The sequence below is a fragment of the Oryctolagus cuniculus genome, chromosome 20 (genome assembly GCF_051225735.1).
Source record: "Oryctolagus cuniculus isolate XC-2025 breed Fujian yellow rabbit chromosome 20, ASM5122573v1, whole genome shotgun sequence".
In the NCBI taxonomy this organism is placed as follows: domain Eukaryota; kingdom Metazoa; phylum Chordata; class Mammalia; order Lagomorpha; family Leporidae; genus Oryctolagus; species Oryctolagus cuniculus.
This window is the reverse complement of record NC_142886.1, coordinates 26,326,493-26,346,885: the sequence shown is the minus strand read 5'-3', so window position 1 is coordinate 26,346,885 and position 20,393 is coordinate 26,326,493. Positions and strand designations below refer to the sequence as shown.

Genomic DNA, 20,393 nt, shown 5'->3' with positions numbered 1-20,393 from the left:
AAGGTTGGGTTTCTTTCTCATTCCATCTACAAGTATAAAAAGCGCTAATACTCTTCTTCCCCAGAATGCGTAGTTCTGACATTTTGTTTACAGTATGGAAAATGCCTGTAGCCTTGTCATACAAGATAATATAGCCAAGACTGCAGTGAAAATGTTTTCCATAGAAACAAGGCTCTGATTTGAAAATGAAAATGGAATATTTGGAAACATTTTACATGGAAAATAAAGCTCTGTGGTATAAACAGAGTTTCTTTTTTACGACTTGTGTTTTAGGAACGCGGTTACTCTGCAGATTATAAATCACCCAACAACAGGCTGCTCCTGCGGAGGTTGTCTTGCCTTGATTCCCTCTTCCCGAGCATCTCTTCATCCCCCATTGAGATGTTCCTCCCACCCTGCCCACAGTGATGCATGGGGATGAAAGACGAGGGCCCGGCACACGCTGTAATGGGCTTACATTTCTGTTGCAGCCCAGGCAGGGTTCCTGATTCGCAAATGAGATCCTGAAGTAATAACCCTTACTTAACAACAATTAGACATTTCCTCCATGCCCAAAGCCTCCACCAAGTTCAGGGCAAAGCAGGGTATGTGGCAGAGGCAACTTATCTCAGCTGGTCCGAAGACATCACTGGGGTGGTCAGGTCACTCTCCAGAGTTTGTGGCACTCAGGCCTGGTGTGATTTAATGCATACTTGATGCCCCTTGAAGATGTACTAGGACTCCATCTCTTACTGTTTTTTTATACAGGGGCACTTAAAATATGGAGACCAGAATTCAGTACAGTAGTTTCTTTTCAATTCACAAGTTGCTTCCTTTACGGCCAGAACCTATTTGGAGTTTACCCTCTGCCATATCTCTCAATTACATACAGGAAATATTCCCAAACAAACATTGTTGGGGAGGTCTGATTTTAATAACATATACTAGATGGAAACATAAAAATTAAGTATGTCCTTCAAAAACAGAGTCCAATATAGGACAAGGTATAAAAAAGAGCTAGGAGACAAGGGTAAGATGTCAAAAGTCAGTACATGAGACTGTTTATCAGAAACAAAGATTACAGTCAACGACTTAGAGTATAAGAGTATAAGTGCTCGTTCTTTTACTCAGAAGTGATTTTCCTAACTGCATCAGAAATTTCCTTTTCATCTGATTTCCCTATTAACTGTCTTACAAAGTAAAATGAGGCCCAGGGGACTTAGGTGCGGAAAGGGTATGTGCCATGCTGGTGTCTCCGTACAGAACTCAAGGTGGGGAGGGCTTGCAGGGGACGCAGGCCCTCCCTGCGCAGTCAGACATGAGCTCCAGGGCCCCACACATACCTGCTTCCGGGAGGGCTGGAGTGGTTCTCGGGAGCATGGGGGTCTGGCTGTATGGGCCACGTTGGCCCCCCAGGACTGATGATGGGTCTGAGGGTTGGGGGATTTGAAGCACTACTTCTGTTCATGACTCCGCTTGCCAAATTCAGGTTTGTCACCTAGAAATGGAGGAAGGGAAACAACCTGATTTTACAGAGCTTTAGAAAAGTAGCATTAAAAACATGTGGGAACAATCAAGGCAAGTCCAGGAGATGCTGACTCATCCGAGCTGAAGCAGGGGCTGTGACGAGGGCACCCGGGAGAGTCGGCGGCCGTGCACACAGAGCACAGGCGATGGGCCAGTGCCAAGTCAGCAAGAATTCACTCTGCTCCTACCACACCAAGGCACCGGACAGTGCCAGTGCCGCGAAAACCATGGGCAACACAGACAAGGACGCACTTCAAACATCCACTCTGCCAGGCAACGTTCCAAAAGACAAGGCAAACACCTAGCCTTTCTGGTCCTTGTTTCCTCATCCGAAAGTTCCAGATGCTCAATAAATTTCAGTTACAATTCATCTTTATCATCACACATAAAGAATTCATCGATTCAGAAAGGAAAAAAGTCAGAGGCACGGCAGGCTGAGCTGCTGCTTGTGACGCTGACGGTCCATGTCAGAGCGCTGGTTCAAGTCCTGGCGATTCCACTTCCAGTCTAGATCTTGTTTCTGTGCCTGTGAAGGCAGCAGAAGATGGCTCAAGAACTTGGGCCTCTGCCACCAATGGAGGAGACCAGGATGGAGTTCTGACTCCTGCCTTCAACCTGGCCCAGGCCTGGCATTTGCAGTCACTCAGGGAGTGAACCAGCAGACGGAAGTGCCTGCGTGTGCTTGCTGTCTTGCTCTCTCTCTCTCCCATCCCCTTCCCTGGTCACTCTCACTATGCCTTTCAAATAAAGAAATCAATGTTAAAAACAAAAGACAGTCAATAGAAAAATGTGCACTGACTTCAATAATATACAGAAAAGACCATGACTAGTCAATTAAACATTTACAACTTTTCAATTGGTAAATGTAAATAATAAAAAAGTAGAGCAGATCACAAATAAACACAAGTTAGATGACACTACTTTTATGTGTCACAGCAGAATATAACCATAAAAAAGATACAATCCAGCAACGGTAAGCGGTGAGATTAGATAAGTAATTATACCATAGGTATGACTGCAGATTGGTAGAATCTTCCTAGAAATTAATTTGGCAATATATTACTAAAATAAATTACATTTGTATACTTTGATGCTACAATCTAGTTTCCAGAAACTATGTGGAAAAGCTATTGCCTTTAATTAATGGTGGTGACTATTTTAATACCTGTTAATGACTGTCAGAGCCTACCAGGTGCCATGCTCTGTGTAAACAGCACTCCACACACATCTCATTCAAAGTGGCCAGGTCTGTTACTAAGTACTATTATGAGGTTCATGATACAAGACGGTAACTGAAGTGTAGGAGTTCACTGAAGCCCAACAACAAATGGCAGAACTTGGATTTGAACCACCATCTGCTGGGCTCCAAAGTCTATGCGCTTACTTAATACACTATCCTGTGAACAGATATTAAGAAAGCAAGCATATTTCTAATACTGAAAAGGGAGATGATCTAACAGCTAACAACACTGCTAGATGAGCATTATTCTACCCATAAGAGAATATTTGGATCAACTTTTCTTATAAATACTTCATGATATAGGAATGTGTTGTTCAATTAAAAAATCATGATATCAAAAGTTTCAACACAACAGTATACACACTGCAGACCCAGATTTCCTTAAATGCACACACACGTGCAAGGAAACACACTCCTGGAGACCGGACATGCAAATCCTGGACACGAACAGCTTGTATTTCTGAATGGCGGCTTGTTTTCTTCCCCAAGCCGTCTATATTGAGCACGCAGCCTACATTACTCATGTAGTCTAAACACATGTGCTAAAGTTGCTATGACAATGACAGCTGTGAGGTGACGTGTGTGTAGCCTGGGAGTGCTGGTGGCATCAGAGAAGAAAGGCCGCAGCCAGCGGGGAGAAGCAGTTCCCAAGCCGATGCCCTGAGGAGCCCGAGAAGACTCGAGGGCGAACATGGGGTTTCTAGCTTGGGAGCAGAGGAACGGTGTGAGCCTCTAGTGTGTCCCGGGCACCTGGGAATTCTGACATTTGCAAATCAAAGAATTCTAGATAAAAAAAGAACCTGAAAATCCTGAAAAAAAAGAAAAGTCATTTTTAGCAGCACTATAGTATTTCATTCCTAGTTACAGAATTCAGTAAGTGCGAACAGCCCAGGACCATGTCTTCACACCAGAGGACTCCAACACTGTTCCTGGAAAGAGCTGCTACAGGTCAGGAGCCGCCTCTGGCATCTGTGTGAGCTGGGTGTGGGGCACAGGCTGCACCCTGGGGCGTGAACCAGGCTGCAGGAGAAGCCTCCGAGACAGGCACGGCCGGCCATTCCTGACCCTCGCCCCAGCGTGTGCTGACAGAATACACGAGAGACTGCGCAGCGAGTTTTGGTAGTGGCTCTTCTCTGGTCTCCAGTCTCTTGTAAGGGCTTGTCCTTTGTCCTATGCCCTAGAGACCACAGGGCTCGTGGCCCAGACAATGAGACAGGCTCCCTGTGGGGCTGAGCCCACTCCTGCCCCACCCCGACCCCTCCTCCTTCCTGCCCCCACCTCCAGCTGTAAACAGCAGGTCTTTTACAATCAGATGTGGTTATGAGCTTGTAGACAAACTGCTCAAGAGAAAGGTCTTTATGATAACTAACAGATTCTCCAATTACAGCCTCAGTCAGTTGTGCCAAACATTTAAGGAGGCTTAATAATAATTTACAGCAGAATAGAAATAAAATAAATAAGATATGCACACTTTACCATTTTAGTATAAATGGTATAGTTTGGAGACCAGTGAATAGGAAGAGGAGGAGATACCAGATGTGGCAAATCTTCTATCTGTTGGCAAGGCTGCCCCTAGGGTCAACATTATCATTTATACAGTGACACACATCAACATTCACTGCGCACCACCATGCACTACACAGCCTGGCATTGCCTGGTTGTGCATTCCTGCATTTGACCCTGAGCAATCCCTCTGAAATAGGCTCTACTGCTAAATCTGTATCTAAACTGAAGTCCATGGGGCTGGCACAGTGGCGCGGTAGGTTAATCCTCCATCTGCAGCACCAGTATCCCATATGGGTGCTGGTTCTAGTCCCAGCTGCCCCTCTTCCGATCCAGCTCTCTGCTATGGCCTGGGAAAGCAGTGGAGGATGGCCCGAGTCCTTGGGCCCCTGCACCCGTGTGGGAGACCCGGAGGAAGCTCCTGCTCCTGGCTCCACATCGGTGCAGCCGTTGCGGCCATCTGGGGAGTGAACCGGCAGATGGAAGGCCTCTCTCTCTCTCCCTCTCACCGTAACTCTACCGCTCAAATAAATAAATAAATGAAATTTAAAAAATATAAAAATAAAGTGAAGTCCAGAGAATGTAATCAACTAACCCAAAGTCCCCACCTATGGAGCACCAGGGCCAAGATCACAGCAGAGTGCCTGACCTCAAGTGCAGGTGGTGCACTTCCCATAAACCCCATGGCTTAACGTTTGAGGCACAGTAGTAATGTCATTTACTTACACCTCGCCCACAACTCACAAAGGTAGACACTGCTGTAGTCCCACTTCACAGATGGAAAAACTAAGGCTCAGAGAGCTTATGCTAGTAATTTGCTCAAGATCACACAACAGTTGCAGAACTCCTCTGCTTGTTTTAAAACCCATTTTTGAGTTTGGAGACCAGCAAGGAAACAACTCAAGTTATCCCTAAATATCAGAGGTTTTGAAAATGGCATTAGATTCAGACCTCCAAATCTTATCTTTTCTTAAAATGATTTATTTATTTGCAAGTCAGAGTGCCAAAGGCGGGGGGGGTGGGGGGTGGAAGGAGGGAGGGGGAGAGACAGAGAAAGCAACAGCGAGATCTTCCATCTGCTCATTAACTCTCCACAAATGAGAGACCTGGCCAGGCCGAAGCCAGGAGCCACAGGTTCATCTGGGTCTCCCACATGGTGGCAGGGGCCCAAGCATTTGGTCCATCCACCACTGTCTTCCCAGGTGCATTAGCAGGAAACTGGATCAGAAGGGGAGCAGCCAGGACTAGCAGGCATTTAGATATGTGACGCCAGCATCCCAAGCAACAGCAGACCCTCCTGTACTACATCACCAGCCCCCAAATCTCAAATTATGAAATAGTTATTATGTAGGGATTGATGAAAACTATACTAGCTTTCCCTTCTTTCCCTTATATTCTATTTTCTACTTGTTACCCTTCATCAGAGAATACCAGAGAAGTGAGACAAAGAAAAGCCATAACAGTTTTATTTCTTAGCAGGTTGAAGGAAAAAATGGCATGAACTTGAAAATAATTTTGAACTACTGATGGGTTTGTTTATTCACATGACATTCATTCTCTATTTCATAAATAAGCTAAGAATTGCAGCCATTGCGTTTTCCTTCTACACAAAAGCAAAGTTTCATTATAAAATTTGAGAAACAGCGAAAAGGAGAGATTATACAAAGAATGAGAAAACTGTAAAGGATTCTCACCTTTCTCTCCAATGGATTCCTGCTACCAAGTGAGAGCTACCTGCCCCTCTATCTGAAACATTCTATTCTTATCCCTGTGCTCTTATCTACAAGACACTCAAGCACACACGCCACAACCGCTGCCCCACAGCCTTGCCCGGCTGTCTTCCCAACACATACACTGCTAATCCAACAACTCGGGGCTGACCCGAGAGCGGTCTCAGAACCTCCTTTACCCAGTTCTCCAAGCAGCCGGCGCTGAGCAACCGCAACTGTTCTAGAACATCACTGTTCAGTGGAAGGTTCTGGGATGCAGGGAACAGTCTACGATCTGTTTGGCCCAACACAGAAACCCCAGCCACATGTGGCTATCATATCATGTACTTGAAATATGTCTGGTGTAAATAAGGAATGGGATTTCAAAGTTTATGTAACTTAAATTCTAAAAGCTGATGTAGGCCGGCACCGTGGCTCAACTGGCCAATCCTCAACCTTGTGGCACCGGCACACCGGGTTCTAGTCCTGGTCGGGGCGCTGGATTCTGTTCCGGTTGCCCCTCTTCCAGGCCAGCTCTCTGCTGTGGCCAAGGAGTGCAGTGGAGGATGGCCCAGGTGCTTGGGCCCTGCACCCCATGAGAGATGAGGATAAGCACCTGGCTCCTGGCTTCGGATCAGCGCGGTGCGCCGGCTGCAGCACTGGCCGCGGCGGCCATTGGAGGGTGAACCAACAGCAAAAGGAAGACCTTTCTCTCTGTCTCTCTCTCACTGTCCACTCTGCCTGTCCAAAAAAAAAAAAAAAAAAAAAAAAAAAAAAAAAAAAAAAACAAAAACAAAAAACAAAACAAAAAAAAAACTAATGTAGCTAGTGGATACCTTACTGGTCAGCACAGCTCTAGAGCTTTGAGCAGATCTGGCTACATCTTATATAAGCAAACAGATCAAGCTACCAAACTAACTGGATCTAAGCATCGTTCTGGTCCCCAAACTACCTTCTCCTGCTTAGGAGGCTGCAAGGGCAGGACCAGTCCGCCAGCATCAGGTCAGAACTTAACAAACTCTAGAAGCAGGTAGTCAGGACCCAGCCTGCAGGTACTTACCTAACCAGACACAGGGTAATAAACACGGCTTTCATCAGACTGCACCCACTCCTCTGTCCATCTACATTTCCCCAGGTAATGTTGACAAAACCAGCTTTGATCAGATGAAACACAGTGAAAAACAGCACTTACAGGCACTTGATAAGCAATGGTGATTCACATGTCACCGCAAGAGAGCTTTCTGGGGCCAGCGCTGTGGCATAGCTGTAAGCCGCTACTTGCAGTGCCAGCATCCCATATGGGCGCAGGTTTGAGTCCTAGCTGCTCCACTTCTGACCCAGCTCTCTGCTATGGCCTGGAAAAGCAGTAGCTTGGGCCCTTGCACCCATGTGGGAGACTGGGAAGAAGCTCCTGGCTCCTGGCTTCGGATTGGCTCAGCTCTGGCCGTTGTGGCCATCTGGGGAGTGAACCAGCAGATGAAGACCTCTCTCTGCCCTTCCTCTCTGTAATTCTGCCTTTTTAATAAATAAATCTTTAAAAAGGGGGGGGGGAGGGCTTTCTAGAAGGCAAGTTTGCATAAAGAGATAACATCATTTTTGTTAGTTACATGGGCTGTTAAAGTAGAGGGCATAGCTGTTGAGCCAGGTGGCTTCTTGGGCTAAGTACTAGAATCTATGCTACTAAATCTAGCAGGGTCAACTTCCAAGTACATGCCATTAGTCACAGGGGGGTCTGACTGGGAGTCAGACGGGGCACAGTTCAAAATCCAGTTTAATCATTGGAATATAACTCAAAGAACATGCCCTATTGATAATGGATATCAATATCTTCATGTGTATAAGAATTTTATAATTCTATGGATCTTTAAAATGTTCCACCATAATCAATTTTATGCAAATATGACTTTAAGATTCCACTACAGTAACAGCAGCACCAAAATCATACTAACACAAATGCTGGCTAAATTTAGTGAACACTTAGTTTGCTCAGGTATTGCTCTAAGCATGTTCCATGTATATTATGTGCACAGTTAACTTATTATGTGTCAGCTCCTGAATTTGATGCCTGGTCTTCCTGATGCAAACTCTCTTCATCTTGTAGTTTCAGCCACTGTTGCTCCTGCCGCCCTGTACCACAATTTGCTTGCTACCCCTGCCTCCACCCTGCCTTCCTGTAGCTTGTCAGCTAAGTGAACGATGCCTGCGGGAAACGGCGTCATCACGGGACCCTACCTGCACCCAGGCCTGGGGCCTGCCTGGCAGATGTTTCTTTCACATCCTGTTCTCCTCCTCCTCCTCTGCGCTCACTCTCTCGGAGCCACTTATCCAGACGCTCCACTCCCATTCCCCGCCTCGCGTCCACTGCCACGGTGACCTCAGAGCATTTTTTCTTTTAGTACCAAAACACTGTTTACTTTAGAGGCAGCCTTCCGAGTTGGGCAGGTGAGCAAATATCTGACTGTGTGGGGCAGGGACGCATCGCATGCATTCCACCTAGACAGGTGTTTAAATTACAGCGGGAATAAATACAGGTGATGGATTGAAGAGGGGGTAGGAGCAACCCAGGAGAGGAGGCCAGTTTCCGGGGCCTGGCCCGCCCGAGTGTTACTGCTTGTTACTGCTGCGTGCGAAAAAGGAATGCTGCTGCCAGGGCTATAATTAAAACAGGATGGTGCTGCCCTGATGGGCTCCACACTCGCCATCTGCCAAGATACCTTCTGGTATCCAAAGAGGGTTTGGGACGGGCCTAACCAGGGCCCTGCAGCTACAGTCGCATGCTCTCGACAGGCTGCAGTCCTGAAGGCTCAACAGAAGGCCAACCCTCAAAGATGGCTCAATAAATCCTCACTGCACTGCCTGACACAGGCAGGGCCTTGGGTAACATCCTAAGGTCCGTGCAGTAGAACCGTGGCCCTCACCCTTAAGCCAGGTAGGTATTTACAGTCTAGTAGGGGAGACAAGACACCTAGGTAAAAAGCAATCTTCAAGACCTCAAGAACGTAGCAAGGGCTACAATGAGAGCACTAAGGAAAGTCCAGGGAGGCCTCTGAGATGCACCTGAAAGAAAGGTGGGAGGAAAGACACAGCGAGTGAAAAGGCAGACAGAACATCTGAGGAAGGGAAAGCCGTAGAGCTTAGCACAATACGAGGTGTGCAGAGTCAGAACAGCGCCTGGAGGAGGCGCCTGGATGCCGGACGAATGGCTGTGCCCTGCACCCAGACGACCACTGTGAGCCTGCTCAGAGTCCTGACAGAGCAGTGCCAGGCGTAAGGCAAGTATACCTAGCACTGCCTTCCAGCACGGGCGGCAAGGGGCTCAGCCGACAGTCAGGACTGACAGGCGGCTGCCGGGAAGGCTGGGCGGCTGCACAGTGCTTGCAGGCCTCCCCCCGCGCCCCTCTGAGGCTAGGGGACAGTGCTGGGCCTGAAGTGGGGGACCGGCTCTGTAACCTGACGATAAAAGCTCCCGAGTGCACCTGTTCACTGTGAACGTTTTCTTTCGGGACCTGTCCTTTTCTTGCACATATCTTCCCATGCCGCTGGAAAGGCAAGATTGAGCCGCTTGCCATTTAAGAAGGGAAGGTTGGGGGGGTCGGCACTGTGGTGTGGTGGGTAAAGCCTCCGCTTGCAATTCTAACATCCCATATAGGCATCAGTTCAAGTCCCGACTGCTCCATGTCTGATCCAGTTCCCCGATAATGCCCTGTGAAAAGTAGCAGAAGATGGCCCAAGTTTTTGGGCCCCTGTACCCACGTGGGAGACCCAGATAAAGCTCCTAGCTTTAGCCTGGCCCAATTCTTGCTATCGTGGTCATCTGGGGAGTGAACCAACAGATGGAAGATTACTCTATCTGTCTCTCCCTGTCACTCTGTAACTCTTTCAGTAAATAATTTTAAAAGAAAAAGAAAGGAAGGAAGGGAAGACCAGAGTGGGCATCTGAGGCTCGATCTGTCCTAGGGCCGTATGGGAAAATGTGCCTTTCCTTAAATCTATCTATCTTTCTATGCCACCCTTTAGCAGGAAAATGGTTAAAGAATCAAGAATAAAGGGTGAGTCTGGGGGAAGGTCCCCAGGATGCCAACGAATGCCTTCACTCTAGGCTTCAGGCTGGGCGGGCGAGAAGACACTGGATCCTACACTGACCAGCCCAAGTCACCACACCAGTGATGACATACAGGAGCTTGGAGCCCCAGAACCTCACAGTAACCAACAAAAGGCTTTTTCCTGGAGGTGCCTCTGTGGGCGTCCTCTCCTCAACTTCAAGGTAGGGAGTTCTGGATTCTAGCCACAATTCTCTCTGAATCAATGCTTCATTACCATGAACGTGCCAACTTCCAGGTCCGCCCCAGAACAACAAATCCACACAAACCGGTATTTAGAGAAGGGGAGGTTTCTAGGAGCTGTGTGGAAAGGCAACACGGGTTAATGAGAGAAATCATGCGTGGCGTTCGCCTCAACTCTCCCAGCACACAGAGCAGTAACCAGTGCCTGCCTCCGCAGTGCAGGCTTGACCTTAGGTGCTTGGCATTGTTTAGGGGCAGGTCACAGAATTCGACATAACTCCACGTATGGGTTCTCTACAAATGGAGTGGCAAAGACCCTCGCCTGACTGGGGCTTACAGCTTTGCATGTAACTTTTTAAAAAAAAAATAAATTTGATTTGAGAGGCAAAGAGAGAGAGTTAGAGAGAGAGAGAATCTTCCATTCACTGGGTCACTTCCCAAATGGCCGTACTGGCTAGAGCTGGAGCTAGGCCAAAACTAGTAGCCAGGGCTTCTTCCGAGTCTTCACCATGGGCACAGGGGTCCAAGAACTTGACCCCCTTCCACTACTTTCCCAGGCACATTAGCAGGGAGCTGGATCAGAAGTGAAGCAGCCAGGGTCTTGAACCAGCACCCATAAGGTGCTGCAGGCGGTGGTGTAACCCACTATGCCACAATGCCAGCCCCAAGGTTTACCATCGCTGCTTGGGAAAAACACAACTAGTAAACACATAGGTGATGACAGGAGAGGCAAGGATTAGCTCCAACTTGAAAACGCAAAAAATCAGAAGGTTCTTCTGGTTTATTACCACATCCTAACGTCAAATTCCTGTCTTACAAAGGATCTTCTTCAGCTATAAAAGATGTAAAAGACCTTCAGGAGATGTTCATGTCAAGCTTCACGCCATGCTTCGTACTGTGTGGTAAGTTCAAGTTTATGTGCCTATCTGACCCCACAGAGGACAAGCTCCTTTAGGAGAGAGCCTGTATATACTCACTGCTGCAGCCCCAGTAGGCACTCAAGCACCTACAGGGCACCGACTCCAGGACTGCCCCTCCCCCCACCAGATACCCAAATCTGAGGATGCTGATGCTCCCATAGACGAGTGAGTGACGCACATCCTCTCAGATCCTTTAAACCATCTCTAGACTGCTTACAATACCTAATACAATGTAAGTTGTTCTTTACACTGTATTGTGTAGGGAATAATGACAGGAAGAATATCTGTACATGTCCACTGTAGACACAAGTTATTGCATATGGTTGGCTGAATCTGCAGATGCGGAACCCACAGATAGAGGGCTGACTATACATAGTACATTAAGTGGGTCTCACCCAAAAAAGATCCTAGTAAACAATCCTGGAGCGTATCCTTCTACTCCTAACACACACGCCCATGCACACATACATGTGTGCACGCACACACGCGCATGCGCATGCACCCTGCCCCCAGGGGGCAGTCTCACTGCTAAGCAGAGAAACGGTCACCATCACCGGAAGGCGGGCTCCGAGGTGCCTCTTTATGCACAGTCCAGAGGAGGCACTGCTCTGCAGAGAAGTAAGGTAATCAGCGGCTGGCGTGGGAGGCAAGTGCTGCTCCTGCTGGTGCCTTGCATAATGTGAGAGACAATTTCTGCCTCAAGCCCTGGGCAAGGCTCTCCAATGGGTGAAGCAATGGCCGTGACACGGAGTTTGCCTCCTGTCTAGATGACGTGCGTGGTACACTTGTTTCTGCAAGAGCCCGGCAAGCCATCTGCGGGGCACTCGGACCAGCCTGACACGCACTCAGATGAGCCTGCTCGTTTACCAAAATGGAGGGCGAGTCCAACACTGAAGATCTGCTTAGCCACAGTGTAACGTGTGAGCACCGGTGACATTCCCAGTCCAGCTTCTACTCTTGTCACAGCTCAATTCCCTTGTCCTAGCATGCTCCATAGAATCTGAGGCAGTCTAGGGATAATGTTTCAAAAGATTATTTCATTAATGCGACAAATAGTTATCAGGCACCTGCTCGGAGCTTGGCCTTCTTTTGCGCATTGAGGATAAAACAAAAGAAAAACTAACTCTTTCCCTCCTGGAGACTGCAGCCTAACCAGGGGACCTCACTGAAATATGTAAAGAATGTGCCGAGCAAAAATGATCACAGATTTGGAGTCTGGACTAAGCCACTGACATTAATATACTATCCCGGATTTTCAAGGGCTCTTACCTGGGAGACCATGGGTCTATGGGGTGACAAGAGGTGTCTAGAAATGCTTTGAAACTGAACGCACATCTCTAAGTCTGAGCGCACCCTTTCATTCTGAAAGGGATCTCTGTCTCCAAAGGGCCGCAGGTGTTGGGGCTGCTCTGAGTGCAAGCCGTGCTCAGACGACATCAGTGTCATCTGAGAACGTCCTCCATGCTGCTCACACACAGCAGGACTGGACCACCTGCATAGGCAGGGACATGCTCGCTCCTCCAGGCAGGGGCTCTGAGGGACCTGGGGCAGGAGATGTGGCTCAGGGCCTCGGGAACTGCTTTAGAATGTGACCCCGGAACAGAAAACGCCGGTGGACGGAGACAAAGGGGAAGGAATCGGGAAGCGGCAGGTCTGCGCTCATTCCAAGATTCCCACCTCTGACGAAGTATTAGAGGGCGGACTCCAGAGGCACCAAAGAATCCGCCAAGAAGGTGCACTCTGCTCACCCAGGGAGCGACTCACCCACAAGCGGTTACGTTTTGAACACCCTCCCCACAAGGGCTCTTAAAGACAGGATGGTAAATCGCTGGCCACAACAACCGATCCATGCCGATCTTGTTCAGTTCCTGAATGTTGATAAGTGAACCTCGAGGAGGTGCGCTGGCCCCCCAGGAGGTAAGCGTTACCATGCTGACTGTGTTTTAAAGGCGGCCAGCAAGGGCAGGCCGTCTGCAGTTTCAACGCAGGGGCATTGCATTCTCCTGAACTGCATCATTCACAGAACAGCCACACACGCCGAGTGCTCCCAACCCAGAGAGCGCTCCACGGCAGGACTGCCAAAGACATTCCTGGGAAGCCTGACAAAATGGCTGGATCTCTCCATAGTGACTCAAACAGAAAGAGGCAGCAAAAGCACTGTGTAGATACCAAAATCTACAGATGTGCGAAAGTCCCTTACATCAGATGCCACAGACTGGGCACAGCCTAGGCGTATTCCCCTGTATATTTTGGACCACCTCCAGGTTACTTAGAATATTTCATTTCATGGAAATGCCAGCTATACTGCATTGTTTAGGTAACAAAGACAAGAAAAATGTTCAGCACGGATGCAATTTAAAAAACTTTTTCTCAGTCTGTGGTTGGTTGAATCCCTGGATATGGAACCCACAGGACCAGCAGTAGGTCAGGTTCTGAGGAGCAGAGGCCACTGCCCCTCACAGCACTCACTGTCTATCCAAGGAGACTGCCGCCATGACACTAGACATGAGGGCGCGCTGGCATGTAGCCGAGTGGGTTGCCAGTGCACGTCAGAGGTGCAGCCTGGGAATGTGTGCCAGGCGGGAAGCATCCGCAGAGCCTCACAGAAATGGGCGACACGGGAGAACAGGCTGGAGAAGCAGCTTGGAGCCAGGTTCAAAAGAAAGGCTCTGAGGAACATGGAACACCCTGCACTGCACACTGTAGACAACGGGCAGCCTCTTCAGATTTTGCAGCAGACGATTTCCATGATGAGAATAGTGATTTAGAAAGAGCCCTTTAGAGAACAGACTGGAGTGGGCAGGGTGGACAGGCTGGGAGGCCGCTGGTCAGGTGGGAGAGGCCTACACAGGACAGCAGGTACGAAGGTGAAACAGACACAGTTCAGAGCCACTGGAGAGATGGAGTGCACGAGGCTTGGTAAGTACCTGAACACAGACAGAATGAGGAGCCCAAGGGCACTGATAAAGGCTCCACACCTATACCCTAGAACTGCAATGTCACCAGGACAGAGGAGAACCTGCAGGGTTTAGAAAGGTTGACTATTTCTCTGGGGTATTTTTGAAATATGCAAATATATCAGATGCTGAGCAATACAGGTAGGTGGAAATGTCTAGCGGGCAGCTGGAAATGGATTTGGGAGAAATCCACAGAGAAGCACCAGATGAAGCTACAGGAAAAGAAGACATGCCCCAGGGAACTGAGGGAGAAAACATAATTTTCTAAGGACTGGTCTGGCATGCAGAGGTCTGCGGAGGACTCCCCAGGGAGGCAGGGGACTCAGGCCCAGCAGTCACCTTACCGTCTACAATCACAGCAACTCTGCTATCATCAGCTTCACACGTTTGCACTGCACATGCCAGGGGCTTTTCAGACAATGGTGAAGAGAGTGAAGGAGTGAGTTCTCAGAGGAATTACTAGAGTGTTAGAGAAGCTAAGGGATGTGTTCAGCTGGGAGGTAGTCACACCCTAACGGAGGATGGGCATGGAAAACAGGTGGCCGAGGGTGGCAGCTTCAGGGTCAATCATGTGACCTTTGAGAGAGCTGGACAAACACTGAGCGAAGTCAGACAGCAGAAGTGTGTGTGTGGGTGGGGTGCTCGGGATGACCAGGGAGAGCAAGGGTATGATACTTTTAGAGTCCTTTGGAACAGGGTCCTAGAACACAGAGGCCCAAGGATCCAGCAGGAGAGAGCCCTGATACTAAAATTACCCCATTTTCCAGATAAGGAAATCAAGGGATGGAGGTCAGCAACAGTTCCCAGGGCTCACCGACTCAAGAGCTTATACTCTTCTCTTCTAGAAACGGCAAAGCCTATGTATGAGGCACAGAACAGCAACTGTTGCGACCAAGGGACTGCACAGCCAAGGAGACTAAAGTGAGCCAGTGGCCACAACACCACAGCACAGAGTACAGAGGTTCCAGGATGCACAGACAAGCTAAGGCAGCAGGAAGCAGGTTCCCGGGACGCAAACCAGGGCTCATCTGCTCAATCCTACATGACACTGAAAACCACTTTGCCTTCAAACTAGCATCTCTGAGACTGAGTCCAGTCACGGTCCCCGGTGGAGCCTTACAGTGGCAGCTGCCAAAGCGGGAGAGAGAACAGGGAACCCCTCTGCGCACCGTCAGAGAGGCTGGAGGAGCGAGTGCCACAGGCCAGACGCACCCCTGCACGGATCCTTCTCTAGGACTGGCTAGAAAAGCAGCAGGGCAAGGAGAGACAGAATTTTTAAAAAGGCCACAGTTTCCTTTCCCACTGTCCATCTAAATGAAAAATACGAAGTGTCCTCCTCCCCCGTATCTGTCAGCACGCTTGCAGGAGGCCTGGCCACATCTTGGGCACTGGCTGGCCGGGGGAGTGGAGCCGGACACAGCACATTCGCTCGCCTTGGAGCCCTCGCCTGGGTGGTCTGCTCTTATCCCTTTGATTAAACTCCCAGGCTGGAAGAGCTGGAGCTGCTCCTAATGATAGCTGAGTCCTGAAATCTCACACTTGCCTGCACGCAGAGGGCCAGGGCTGCCTGACTCCTGCCTCCCACTCCTCACCGCAGAGCTGGGCCAATTCGTCACATTCTTCTGTTCACTCACAGCAGTAACCACAAAGAGCTACGTCTGTGCAGAGCAGACCACACTTCCTCCCGGGACTGGGGGGAGCAGAGAGAGTGAGAACTCACAGGCAAGCTCAACTCCAGCCCCTCTGAGCCTCCGCAGTGCACCCACCATGGGCACACACGCTTCGAAAACACTCTCTTTTACAAATGTATTTATCTGTTTGAGAGGGAGGGAGGAAGGGAGCATGTGTGAGAGAGGGTGCATTTCTATTCACTGGTGCACTTTTTTTTTTTTTAATTTTATGACAGGCAGAGTAGACAGAGAGAGAGACAGAGAGAAAGGTCTTCCTTTTTCCATTGGTTCACCCCGCAATGGCCGCTGCAGCCGGCGTGCTGTGGCCGGCACACCGCGCTGATCCGAAGCCAGGAGCCAGGTGCTTCCCCTGGTCTCCCATGGGGTGCAGGGCCCAAGCACTTGGGCCATCCTCCACTGCACTCCCGGGCCACAGCAGAGAGCTGGCCTGGAAGAGCAACAGGGACAGAATCCGGCGCCCCGGCCGGGACTAGAATCCGGTGTGCCAGCGCCGCAGGCAGAGGATTAGCCTATTGAGCTGCAGCGCCAGCCCACTGGTGCACTTTCCAAATGACCAGAATGGCCGGGGCTAGACCAAGCCAATGCTAGCGAGCCGAGAACTCCATCTAGGTCTCCCTGTTGGCTGGCAGGGACCCAGCACCCTGAGTCATGCACTGCTGCTTCCCAGGGTGTGCATCAGCAGGAGGCCAGAACCGAGAGCAGAGTCAGGACTCGAACCCGGGCACTCAGGTAAGGGATGCGGGCAGCCCCGCACGTGGAGGGGAAAGTTGGATATTCGTACATGTTCTAGGTCATAAACCAAGATAAATCACGGCAGAAGGAGAAGAGTAATGACAAGGTGAATGAGATTCTGTTTTTAATCATTCTGGGCCCCCTCAAAGTTGCACTGTAAGATCTGGGGCTGTCGGAGGACTCCTCGGCTAGCTCACTGCTCTCAGTAACTTCCAATGCCACTAAACAGCTGTTGCCTCCCACATAAACACTGGGCAGCTTTCCTTCTGGGAGCTGCTCCTATCCATCTTCTGCCACCTGCCCCACTACCTTTAAGATGCAGTTGAGGTGTTCCCTGTGCCTCCTTCCCACTTCTGCAAGCTGGGTTAGCTGCGTCTCGCTGGTGTTTCTGTTTTCCCCACCAGGGTCTCTGCTAGCGTCACCCATGCTGCTATCACCTTCTATGTGGCTATGCTGAGATTGAATTCATGCTGAGAACTATGTCTTCTATCATCCGTAACTGAGTACTGTGGCCTGGAACACTCTGAGGGGCTTAGTAACATGTTTTTTTGTTTGTTTGTTTGTTATTATTGCCTTTTCTTTTAACTAATAAATCAATAAACACAACAGAATAAAAAGCTTCATAGTCTAAACAGTTAAAATTTTAAAAACTTTTTTTAATTTATTTTTTAAAATTTATTTATTTATTTGAGAGGCAGAGTTACAGACAGAGAGAGGGAGAGACAGAGAAAGAGGTCTTCTATCCACTGGTTCACTCTCTAAAGAGAGGGCTTCTATCTGCTGGTTCATTCCCCAAATAGCCACAATAGCCAGGGCTGGATTGATCCAAAGCCAGGAACCGAGAGCCTCTTCTGGGTCTCTCACATGAGTACAGGAGCCCAAGCACTTGGGCCATCTTCCACTGCTTTCTCAGGCCGTTAGCAGAGAGCTGGATCAGAAGAGGAACAACTAGGCACAAATAGGTACCTACACGGGATGCCAATGCTGCAGGAGGAGGCTAAACCTACTATGCCACAGCATCAGCCCCAAACAGTTCAAATTATAGGAAAAATAAAATGATTTTTAAAAAGTACCAGAGCCGGCACTGTGGTGCAGCAAGTTAAAGCTCTGGTCTACAGCACCAGTATCTCATAGGGGTGCTGGTTCGAGTCCTGGCTGCTCCACTTCCAATCCAGCTCTCTGCTATGGCCTGGGAAAGCAGCAGAAGATGGCCCAAATCCTTGGGCCCCTGTACCTGCATGAGAGATCTGCCCTGAACATTGTGACCTCTTGGGGAATGAACTAGTAGATGGAAGATCTGTCTCTATGAACAGGAGATATCTCTATCTCTCCTATGAACAGGAGTCCAGTGGGCTTTTAATTCTTTATAGCTAAAAGAGATTGGTGGGGGGGGGGGGTGACTTCCCAATAGGATGCACCCACCTTGGATTTAGATTCCTACAGGATCAAGATCAGATCACTTGGTGGTCTTTGCAGTTTAGAACATGATGGGGGTGGAAAACATGTAAGCACTAATACTGGCCTTTTTTTTTTTTTAATTTTTTTTTACTGCAATTACAAAGAAAATCTTTTAACGTCTTGGTGCTCCTGGCTGCTCAGACTGGAAACAGACACTCCAGGCGGTGACTCAATGACAAAGGTATAGTGGATCACCGGCTCCATCCTTTCTCATGGCACTTCACAGGTCAAGATCCCTTCTCATCTGACCACGGTCATGACACTCTGCTCCCTCTCTCTGTAGCATTCAACCACCACAATCTAACCCTCCAGCTCTCTTCAGGTCTCAACACTGCCCTTCAGGGTTCTCTGCTTCCTATTTCACGTCAGGCCTTCCGTCCACTCCCCCACCCCCACTCAAAACGCTAGGGATCTGGAAAAGAAAAGAATCCCTGCCTCCCACACTGGGAGGGGCGGAAGCAGGGCTCAGTCCAAGGGAGGCTGACCTTCAGTTCTGGCCTGGGATTGTACACAGAGAAGCAGGGGGCCACCAGGGAGCAGTGTGTGGCCTACTTTGAGCACGTACTTGAAGCAATTTTCAGCTTCACCTTTTGTAGGGTTGATTATCATTACAGAGTTACCAGCAATTAAGGAATCGGACACAACAGAGATACAGAAAAATACAAGAGTGCAGTTACATTATATTGATTCCTTTGGAGGCTCTGGTGCCAGGCAGCATTAAGGAGGAGAAGATACGGCTTCTACTCCCAATTAAACACCAGGAGGATAATCAGCAAGAAAGACAGAAAGCACGGTGTTCCTGCAGGAGCTCCCGCCGCCCCTGTGCTGAGAGTTGGCTGAGTGTGTGAGGAGCGTCCCATCTGTTTCCATCCGCCTAGCTCGCTGAACGACCCTGATCTCATCCCTCCCGTCAGCCTCTGTGTCACCACCTAGAAAATGGGGACAGTGTGTGTTGGACAGGGGTGGGAGGGGACACTTCATTAATCAGGACCCACAGAACACTCTGAGCTCACGAAATAACAGGCAGTACAGTAAAAAGAGAAGGAAAGAAAGAGAGGAAGAGAAAGAAAGAAAAAGAAAATGTTAGGACATCTTGGTAAAAAGATTTGTAAGCGTAGGATTCACTGGAACATTTTATCAAGGAAGTTATTTTAAAGCTGCGTCAAGATTATATTCACAGGTGAACATGCGAGTCCGCGCATCTGCGGGTTAGGTACCTCACAGCCAGTAGCACAGTGACTTCACAGTGTCTGAAACAGAAAAGTAACTGTCTCCAAAAATCAGGAGGAACACTTGGCTGCGTTGGCTGATACCCACTGAAGAGGCAGCAGTATAGCGGAATTAGCAAAGACGGGGAAGGCCACAGTAGCCCCTCATTAACCCTGCCTGGGGACCACGGAGCCCTTCAGCACCCCGGGCGCCTCCTACCTGCTGCGTGAGGAGACTGATGTGGCTGGACGGAGAATACTGCCTTGCCGCCTGCCGCTCGGCCAGCCGCTGAAGTTCAGCCGTCACCATGCTTTGGTTGTACCGTTTGCCGTACGGAGAAGCATCTTCTCCCTCTTTTTGTATTTTGGCTACTCCTGAGTGATGCTTGCTCGGGTGGCACGAACCTGCTGTAAAAGATAAAACACTTTCACCAGTCTGGGAAAATACCTGAAAAAAACTAGGATGGCCACAGAGAGATCTCAGGTCAACAGATACCTGAGCAATAAACTATCTTCAGAGGGTACCCAAATGAAAACAACTCATTACTACACCCTAGAAACCCTTGCTAGCGCCAAGCTGTTACATGCATTTACTGATGCTTTTGGTTACTAGGACAGCTTCACAATGAAGGACTGTCTTCATATGCAGTGGGGAATAACCAATGCTAAAATCTACCATCTTACTGGAAAAAAATGTGTCTTGGAAACTCATTATAGTCCTTGTTTGTTTTTGATCTTACGTGACGGCAATGGTCTATGTCATCCACTGTCAAATCATCCATAATACTTGCAAAGCTCAAAAGGGAAACAAGGATAAAAGCAAAATTGAGCAACAACCCAATATTCTCAAATGACTGATTTTCCTTTCAGATTGAAAGCTTACTCTCTCAACTATAATATCAGAGTCTTATTATTCCAAGCATTGAAATTCTGGCAAAAATAGATTATTTCATATAATTTCATTTAGTAACAACACAATTTCACTGAAAAAAGTTTTGACTCAGAAAAGTAAAAACATGATATTTCCTATCTTTCCTTTTAAGAATGCTAATGTAACCGTAATTGTTATATATACATAATTTGGGGCACCCCTTTAAAAAGCTATAAACATTTCACATTTACTACATTACTTAGTACATAAAAAATTTATAATACTTGTACAAGTTATGAACATATTATAATGAAT

At 48.6% G+C, this 20,393-nt stretch overlaps 1 protein-coding gene across 24 annotated transcripts in view; it reads right to left on the bottom strand.

Annotated features, from left to right (window-relative positions):
* Window positions 1-20,393, bottom strand: part of TTLL5 (tubulin tyrosine ligase like 5) — a 278,203-nt gene that overhangs the window by 119,013 nt on the left and 138,797 nt on the right. For 19 of the 24 annotated variants that reach the window (XM_070065290.2, XM_089322397.1, XM_017349414.4 and 16 more), the window contains 2 exons: window positions 19,428-19,615; window positions 1,323-1,477 (listed from right to left, as the gene is read on the bottom strand). In XM_070065290.2, the coding sequence (XP_069921391.1) occupies window positions 1,323-1,477; window positions 19,428-19,615 (343 nt within the window). Of the gene's footprint in view, window positions 1-1,322; window positions 1,478-18,378; window positions 18,929-19,427; window positions 19,616-20,393 lie in introns of those variants that run through there. The other 5 variants (XM_008272018.5, XM_008272021.5, XM_051825998.3 and 2 more) reach the window with 2 other exon arrangements.